General features: G+C 50.1%; 1 protein-coding gene across 5 annotated transcripts in view; it reads right to left on the bottom strand.

The window, feature by feature from the left end:
- Positions 1-9226, bottom strand: part of WWC1 (WW and C2 domain containing 1) — a 130896-nt gene that overhangs the window by 118240 nt on the left and 3430 nt on the right. Inside the window, exon 1 of one of the 5 annotated variants that reach the window (XM_039877409.1) lies at positions 9072-9103. The exons of the other annotated variants lie outside the window; for them this stretch is intronic. Within the exon in view, the coding sequence (XP_039733343.1) occupies positions 9072-9088 (17 nt within the window). The 5' untranslated portion in view covers positions 9089-9103. Of the gene's footprint in view, positions 1-9071; positions 9104-9226 lie in introns of those variants that run through there. 5 annotated transcript variants of the gene reach the window in all.

Genomic DNA, 9226 nt, shown 5'->3' with positions numbered 1-9226 from the left:
TGCTGAAACAGGAAGAGAGCAAACAGAAAGGACTGACCCTCAGCAACTGGAAGAAGCTGCCACTGCAGGACGCACAGCAGTGAAGGGCTCTGGTCTGAAGTGCCAGGATGAAGCCAGCATCGCTCTCCTTGGCAGCCTGGTCTGACGTCCAGGACAGCGAGGAACACGTCTCGCGGGGGCAGACAAACCGGGTCTGTACATCCCAGTCCTGCTACTCGTAGCTGTGCAATCATGGGCAAGTTTTCAACTCTCCAAGCCTCAGTTTCCCCACCGGCAGTTCTTCTGTCCTAGGGTTGCTATGAGCATTAAATTGGATGATGCATTCAAAGCACACGGCCCAGATCTTGGCACAATCTACAGTCTTCCTAAGTGTTTGCTATTATTAGCTCTTCTCCACAGGCTAGGATCTATATGGTGACAGCACCTGACTCCCCACTCCGCTGCAGTCTCAAGGACACAGATGTGTGCATGAAATCCACACCGGGGCCTGGTGAGGACACACAGTAGTTGAAAGGGAGGCCCGACCCCCCAGGCTTACAACTCTAAGTAGCTTAGACCAATTTATTTAAAAGCATGCCTGCTGCAATGAGAGTTGAAAGATTTTCGCATTATAGCAAAGATGAGCCCAAATCTCTTTGATACTTAACGTATCAGGAAAGAAATAGCAAGATAGGTACAGAAGAGGGGAAATTAATAAACAGCAAGGTGCCCGACATGCCCCAAATATCCACTTCTCCCTCCCCCACAACTATTTTTTAATACTTTCTGAATGAACTCAATTTTCCTACGTAAAACTGTACAAACCTTACATCTTTAAAGCCCTTACATCTTTAAAGCCCTTTAAAACAAGGTATGTTTGGAGAATCTCACCCAGACTCTACCGGCACTGTGAGGAAGGCAGATATTTACCTACAGTCCTGGTTCTCCAACCTGGCTGTACCCGAGAATCAACTGGGGAACTTCGAGAAATCCCATGCCCAGGCCACACTGCAGACCAGTTAAACCAGAACTGCTAGGAGTGGGCTGGGCAGGGGTCTTTTTAGCAATCCCCTCTATTAAGTCCAAGGTGCAACTGAACTTGAGAATCACTGACTCTGAACTCCAAACACAATCTCCTACTCTCTGCCGTGAAAAGGAGATCAAGGGTCATGACCCCCTGATGGACAGCGATGGAAGAGGCCAGGACTCGGGAAAGGCAAGTGATTGTGCTACGAGGAAGGGCCAGAAACAGAATCCAGAACTCCCAGCTGGGGGGCATTCGTTTCCTGGCTTAGCGAGCTCCCACCGTGTGCCAGCCACCCAGCTGCCTATTAACCAAGAATGGAGGAGATGCGGGTACACGCTGTTCTACCACAGCCTCAGGGGCCACGGGGTCTGGGCCAGGGGTGGGGAGGCCTTCCTAAACTTCACTTGTGAGCTGAATCTGGAGGCCAAGGAGATGTGAGGCGATGGTGGGGCCTGGCGAAGCCAGTGTGCAGGTCCAGCTTGAACCATAAGGGTTTGGGGATGATATTAAAATGGCCATGAGCCAATGAAGACCATTTCAACTGGATGCATCTATGGGGGCTTCGTAGGTTCCTCAAACCTGGCCAGTTTTTGCCTGGACCACTAACAGATTACCTTAGGTCGTTCTGGCTACACACAAACACTTGGCCAGTGGTTCCCAGACTTGACAGGGCAGCAGAGTCACCTGGAGGGCTCCACCCCCAGAGTTTCTGATCCAATAAGTCTAAGGTGGGATATGAGAATCTGCGTTTGCTGGTCTGGGACCACACTTTGAGCCCCATTCGGGTGAGGTGACCAATAAGGAGGCTGAAGAAACACCTGGGGTCCTCCACAGGCTGCTGGCAAATGTTTGTTTTATGTCCACGATGGAAATAAATCACTCAAGCTGGTTTTGAAACTCCTTGAGCTGTTAAGACACTTCTTAATATTCCTGTTGGCAAAAGCCATTGTTAACTGAGAAGATGTCTATCTGCTTAACTATGATCAGTTTTTCTAGAGAAAGAAAGTGGATGATGTCCAGAAAAAATCTGGTACTCAAAATACATGAACTGAGCAGAAACTACGTAAGCATAGATAAAGCCGTCCAGGAGCCCGGCCGGCTGTCGTCAGAACTCCCACACAGTGGGACCCGACTGCGAGACCTCTACTCTGACTCTGACCAGCCCTATGAGGTAGATTCTAATCTACCAAAGTTCCCAGGGGTGAAGGAGCCCCGAGAGCCTTCCTCTGAAGAGTGGATCAGCCCTAGTGTCCTGGCTCAGCACCATCAAGGAGCAGGGAGGACTGCTTCCTTGGACTCTTGTGACCAAGGATATATAATTCTATACATTCTACTGTAAAGAGAATTTCCATCTGGCTTCTGGAAAGCTCTCAGACTTCCTGCTTCGCTGAGATTTATTTCCCAGGGGAGGAGGAAACCATTCCGGATTTTGCCACCACGGAGGCTCTGGGTCAGCAGAACAATGGCATGCCCTTAGCCATCCCAGGATGCAGGTAAGCAGGGCTTGCTCTGGAAACCAACTCTCTTAGCATAAGAAGAGGGCCCAGTTACATCGCCAGCCTTCTTCAGTTTCCCGGGCTGTAAAACAGGGATAATATGGTACCCTCTCCCAGGTAATGGTGAAGATTCAATAAATCGACTGGGACCTGTTGGAAATGCAAATTTCCGGGCCTACAGCAGCCCTAGGACACACTGGGGTCTGGAGTAGGGTTAACAAACCCTCCACAAGGTTCCATGCTTCCCCCAGTTTAACAACTGGGGCTATAGAACTAAGCTCCATTAGGCCAGGAATTTTGTTGGTTTAATCACTGATGAATCCCCAGTGCTGGCATATTACAGAAACTCTACCTATTTCTAGGCATTCAATAAATACTTTCAAATGATCGGACGAGCCCAGATAAAATAGGAGGAAGGAAACTGAGGTTCAGAGAGCCTGGCATTTCTACCTATAGTTTGCACAGCTTGGTGACCTTACGTCTCTCACTGATTTGTAGTAAATGCCGTGAGCTGGAGACCACCAGTTCTGTCTCCCCTTGTACTTCCAGAGCTTAGCCTCGTTTCTAGCTCATGAGAGCGGGCTCTCGGGAACACACTACCAAAGGCACAAAGGTCTCCCAGCTCCAAATCTAAGTTCATACTGCAACTGCCAGCAGGTGTCACAGATGCGTCTGCCCTTCCACTTTCTCTTACCTGGGTAAAAGGGCTTTGGAGAACACCGAGCCCCCGAACCCCAAGCAATTTATCTGTTTAACTGTCCATCTCCCTCCCCCGTGGCAGCAAGGACTTTGCTCTGATCCTCGGCCCTGGCAACAGAGACGGGAGCCCAGTGGGTGCTCAATAAATACCTGCTGAGTGAATGGCCAGCCCTCAGCTGGGTGGGCCGTGATAAATACCAGTGCCCTTCTGTGCCACCGCCATCCGAAAATCAACAGGCTCTGGAACTGTGTGGGAAGGAGAGGGTGGGGCGGGGGGGACTTTTCGAGTGAAGGGACATGGCTTCCAAGCAGTTCTTCCACGTGAATTCCTGAGACCTCCAGCTTCTGCCTCAGCCTTTTCAGCTCTGCCATGACAACTGCAGTTCGTTACCCTTGCTTCCCACGCGGCCCTGGTGCCAGCTCACTGGCAAGAGTTACTTCACTCCAGAAATTCCTAAGAAGGGCTTGCCTCTGATAAGACTAGGGGGAAAAGAATTTATGGACTTATATAATGAGCGCCGCCAAGGTGGCTTGCAAGCACTGATGTCAACGTGGCTCACCAGGAAGAAACCTGAGCTGGCGAGGAAGGAGCAGTGGCTGCAGCTCCTCTACCTGGGCACAGAAGGTCAACAAGCCGAACTCATCGCAGCTGCCATTTGAAAGCCTGATGTGCAGTAGGCACTGAGCTAAAACTCAATGTGTCCGGTGCCACTTCACTACAGCCCTCGGGGTGGGCAGGTCCTGCTCTCATCCCCGTTCACACAGCAGAAGAGAAGGAGCTTGTTCAAGGTCACTTACTATGCATAAATGACAGAGCGAGGACTTGACTTGGCATCCTCTGAAGATCCTGATGAAAGCTTTATCTCCCACAAGTAACAGTATGGTATGTCAAATCGGTGTTTGCCTGGAACCCCACAACACTCTTTCCATAGGGAACCAGGTATATATGCCGATAGATGTGTTTCTGTTTATTTCTCTGTAGTAAAAGGTCCCTTTCCCTTTGCTGCCCCTCTCTCGCCAAATTCATCGAGAGAGTCCAGTGGTCCAAACAGTAAGGCTTTGAAATCAGACGGACTTAGGCTCAGATTCCAACTCTGCATTTCTACCTGTACGACCTTGAGTTTGTCCCTTGACCGTTCTCAGCCTCTGTTTCTCCATTTGCATAATGCCAGAAAAACACCATAAGCAACAATGCTTGGCACATGACAGGCCTGATAGAGATGATTAAAGATTATGATGATGATCTCCATCACTATCACCAGGTGCCAGCTAGTGTTCTCAACTGTTAGTGATAGGAAGACAAACAATGCACTAGTAAGAAATTCCTGGGATGCACAACGACATGCTCACAGAGCCCTAGCTATCCAAGAAAAGCCACGACAGATGCAGGACTGGAAGATTGTCCTCGGTTCATCTCATCCTAGCAGCCACCTGATGCCTGTATCTTGATACTTCACCCTTTCAAGTCAGGTACCAGTCAGGGATCCTAAGGGCTGACCCAGTGACGAATCAAGCAAGTAACTGCCACTGGGTGGGGAGGAAGCCAGCGTGAGGACGACCAGGCTGCCACTGAACCAGGCCCAGCGACAGCAGGCAGCCGGCTGGGGAAAAATCAGCAGCTGCCATTGGACTGGTGTCCTGGCTGCCAGAGGGTGACAAATGGAACGAGGGAAGAAAAAAAGCCAACAAAGTTATCCCCAATCTTGATGCAGCTTCATCTTTTTTCTGGCTGACCAGTGAACGAGAACTTAAGCCTCGATCCTTTTCTCGGGCAGACATTTGAAACTGAAAGATCCCATTTCTTCCCAACAGTGAGATGTCATGGGTTGGAGCACTGAATAGGCACTCGGGGGCGGGGGTGGTGGTGGTGCGCACGAGACCTACCACACTTGTCCTTTTGTCTCTCCTCCCCACTCTCTCTACTCCAGCCCATATTCCCAGTCCAGCATCTTTAGAGAACGTTCTGTGTTCTCCCTACACAACGGTGACCACCTGCCCCCTCCGCAATCTCCCATTATTTTGCAAGAGGTTTTCCGCTCAGAACTGGATGCTTAATGGCTGCTGGTGAAGGTTAAATAACAAAACGCTGCTGTATCCAGTTTCTGAGTTTTCTTTGATCTCACTCTGAAACAGGGATTCAAGGCAGCCGGGAAGCTGGTCCGCAGCAGCAACCAGAGCCTCTTGCTGTGCTGCCTAAGGGTGTAGAGCCAGCTGGCCCTCTCTGTGCTGGGAGAGGCCTGGCTGGAATTTTTTTCGCATAGACTCCTTACGGATCCAGCCCTGTCCCAGTGGAATCTAGGAGATGTCACCCAAGACATTTCTCCAGAGGAATTGGATCCCTCTCATCCAGGGCTCCTCCCTGAACTGGGGGCTGCATCCTCACTGACTGGAGGCAGGAGATAGCTCCAGACACTCAGTGGAGACAGCCGACCGCCATCAAAACCTGACCAAAGGCTTCTTCCATCTAAGAGCTTTGTAGCAACACGACGGCCACCTCCAACTGTCACTTATTCTAGCCTTGCTCTCCTTATGTGGACCTGAGCTTGGCGTTTCCTTCCCTGTAACTAAGGCAACCTGATTCTCTTCTCTTCAAAAGAGCAGTGTTTCCCAGCTACCCGAGGTCCCTGGGGATTGGAGAACCAGGTCAGTATGGCTAGGCCGAAAGCGAGAGGATGTGGTGACAGAGTAGCAGCTTTTGCTTCTAATCCCCTGGCTGTTGGGAGCATTTACCCAAGCGACTAGGAAATGACTTTGAACTCTATACACACTGCATCCTTCAGTTTCTCCCCACCTATCTCTGGTCTCTCCCTCCCAGAGCTCGAGTTAGCTGGCTGCTCCCAGAAAGTCAAGTCTATGCCCAGCAGCCTCCGAAGCTGCCGCATGGATCTCATTGGCTTCTCTGATCAAGCCGCCTTTGCCGCATCTCTCTGTGAGAGCCACAGCAAGTTTGCCTCGTTTTAGGAATAAACGGTAATTCTCAAGGCCAACTTGCCGACAGGGCACTCTGGTGCCTGGAATTGCTATAGCTAATATGAGTATGGATTTAGGAGTATGACTACCTGAGCTCCAGTCCTGGATGCATCACCTACTGGTGACCTTGAGCAAGTTACCTTTCCAAGTCTCAGTTTCATCATCTGAAGACACAGATATTAGTACTTACCCACGCAGTTGGAGGAAACATTAAATGAGATCATAATATAAAAGTGTGCAATGTAAATGTTCAGATGTTAGCGTGCTAATGCTTTTCAACCTTATTCTTTCTTAATAATGGGCATAAGATATTCTCATGCATTGCAGACTCCCACGGAATGGGAGCCTTGAAAGAAAAATAAAAGCCCTCTAATAACGTGTTTAGGCGCCCAACTACAGGTATTTAGTGGATCCTTAAGAACAGAAGAATGGAAAATAGAGGCTTTGGGTAAATTCTGTCGGGTTGGTTATAACTCCCACTTAAGAACACGCGTCGAAATGTAAAGTGGTGCAAAGTGACATTAGCCTGACAATAACCTTAACGTATTTCATTGATTACAAAAATAATTCACTTGCAATTGCTCATACTTTAACTGTTCGACATACCACAAATTCCTGTGACACAACTCACAAATGACTGTGACACAACTCACAAATGACTGCGACACTGTGAAATGTGCTGGCCTGTGCTCTGAAAAAGGGTTCTGAAGGATAACTCAGCCACAAAAAGTATTACAACAGATGAGAAGAAACTGGATCTTACTTTTAGGGAAACGTTTTCACTAGAGAAAGAAGGAATTGGAGGATGCTGGAGGATGCTGTGAGCCCTTGGGCAAGTCACTTGTCTCTGAGTCTCAGTTTCATCAGTGAAATGACATCGCTGGATTACATGACCAGAAAGGTCCATTCTGGTTGCCAGTTGCTACAGAGCTGGGAGGGGACGCTGTCTCCATTTGACTTAAGTGCTCCATAGGTACTTCTAGTGAAAGCTAAAAGAACTGGCATTCCCAAGTGTCTCCTGCCTGTCAGGCTCTGTGCCAGTAACTGTCCTACCTGACTTTGCTTATTTAATGCTCAGAGCCGCCCTTGCCGGTGTATGCGCATCTCCCCATCCTGGAGAAGACAAAACCAAAGCTCTGATTGAATATGCAACTTGCCAGGGTCATTTAGGTAGCAAGTAGCAGATTCAAGATGCCAGGATTCGAAGGCTCACTCTCTTACCACTGTCCACACTTGCTCTCTGGTTAGCCGTGGCTGGGCCACACCAGTATGGATGCAGGTAAGTGAAATCATGCCTGTCCCAGCTCCATTCCCCAAGGCCAAGTTCCTTAGGCAGTGGAGCAGAGGTCTTGATTCAGCGACTACTTCAGCAGGCGGCTAAATAGGGCAGCGATTTAGAAATACGGGTTCTGGAGTCAGCAGGCCTGTCATTTGCATCTCCCTCCACAAAAGCAAAGTGGCTTCACCCAACTCCGGCCCTCTGAGCCTCTGGTTCCTCAGGTAGATAACTACCTATGCCCAGGGTTATTAGGGGGATTCAAAGAAATCACCCATGTAGACAGCTCTCAGCAGACCGCCTGAATGCAGTCAATGTTCAATCATCATTTCCTACCTAGCTCACCAGGAGCGGATACAGGCAGTGGCGAGCTCATCTGTGGCAGGACTTATGAACCTGGGGTCCATGTGCCTCCTGAAATGATGTGCCAACAACTGTGTTCGCACGTTTCTTCAGGAGGCATCCTCAACCTTCATCAGATTCTCATAAGGGTCTGCGAGCAGAGGAGATTAAGCTCTTTCGACTGCTGAAGACACGACTTCTTACAATGTAAGTCATTCCTGAAAGAACAGGGTGGCAGGAGCATCACGGGAGAAGGTGCTGAGCCTCCGCAGCCCTGTGGGCCTCAGGTACTTATCACAGACCCGACGCTGTGCCGAGTTCCCAGGTAGTTCCTGGAAGAAGGTCTGACTCCGAGCCACAGAATGAGCAGGAATTTGGCTTCCAGAACCTTCTCTGGCAGGGCCTGTTCCAACAATCTATTCTTCCTCAGAGAACAATCGGTGTATTTGTTTTTGCATACCAGCAAGTTAAACACGCAGGCCCTTCGCCCGGGACGTTTTGCTAAAGGAACACAGCTCCACGGGGCTGCGCCTGCACCTGACACCCCCGGACAGTCACCTTCCCAGACCGGCCTTGCCGCAGGACGAGCGTTGGTGCTGCTGGAGCCTTTGGCCCAGTAGGCAGGGCTCAAGTTGCCCACTGGACCCTCTCCGGTTGTTGGGACAACCGTGCTCAGGAATTCCGGCCTCCCAGTCTTCCCCCGGGTGAGAAGGGGAAAGAGTTGGCAAGGCCAGCTGCCTGGCTGCTCTTCCGACCCCCTGGTGGAAGGGAAAGCTGCAAGCTGGATTCCCTACCCCCAGCAGCCTCCAGGCCGGACAGCACACAAAACAGCTCAGCCCCAGATGGAGGAGTGTGCCAAGACATTCTTCAGGGTTGGTAACCCGAGACGCTATTTTATTCTCGGTGGCTAAGAAATCACTTTTTTTGACTGAAGGACCATTTAACTTACTTCTTTTAAATTCAGGGGAATGGGCAGGCATCTCTTCGATTCAAGTAAGGGAAAAGCCAAGACAAATGCATACGTGCGCGCGCGCACACACCCACACACACAGAATTTTTTTTTTTATGTGATATTTTGTTTCACAGCTTTAACCAGTCACAGAGATGTAACTACCTTGGCAAAATTGATCTCCCCACCCCACCACCCTCAGGAAGTCTGGCTCCTTTCAGCTTTGTTAATTTTTTTCCTCCTCCTCACGGCCTCACCCTCCCGCCTAGCCCCCTCTCCCCAAATTCTGGAGTCAGGAGGGGACGGGAGAGGCCTAGGAGTCTGAAATCATACCTGAGAGCCGGCAGCATCCTTAGAGGCCATCTAATCAACCCTCTTCTCTCACCAAGGAAGTACCTGCACCTCCCAGAGCTCAAGGGATTTGCCTGAGGCCACACAGGGTGTGCCGGAGTTTCTCCAAGCCACGCGTGGGTGCCCTCTGCTCAGCT

Source organism: Pteropus medius, unplaced genomic scaffold (assembly GCF_902729225.1).
Source record: "Pteropus medius unplaced genomic scaffold, Ma_sr-lr_union100, whole genome shotgun sequence".
Classification (NCBI taxonomy): Eukaryota; Metazoa; Chordata; class Mammalia; order Chiroptera; family Pteropodidae; genus Pteropus; species Pteropus medius.
This window is presented reverse-complemented; position numbering and strand designations above follow the sequence as displayed.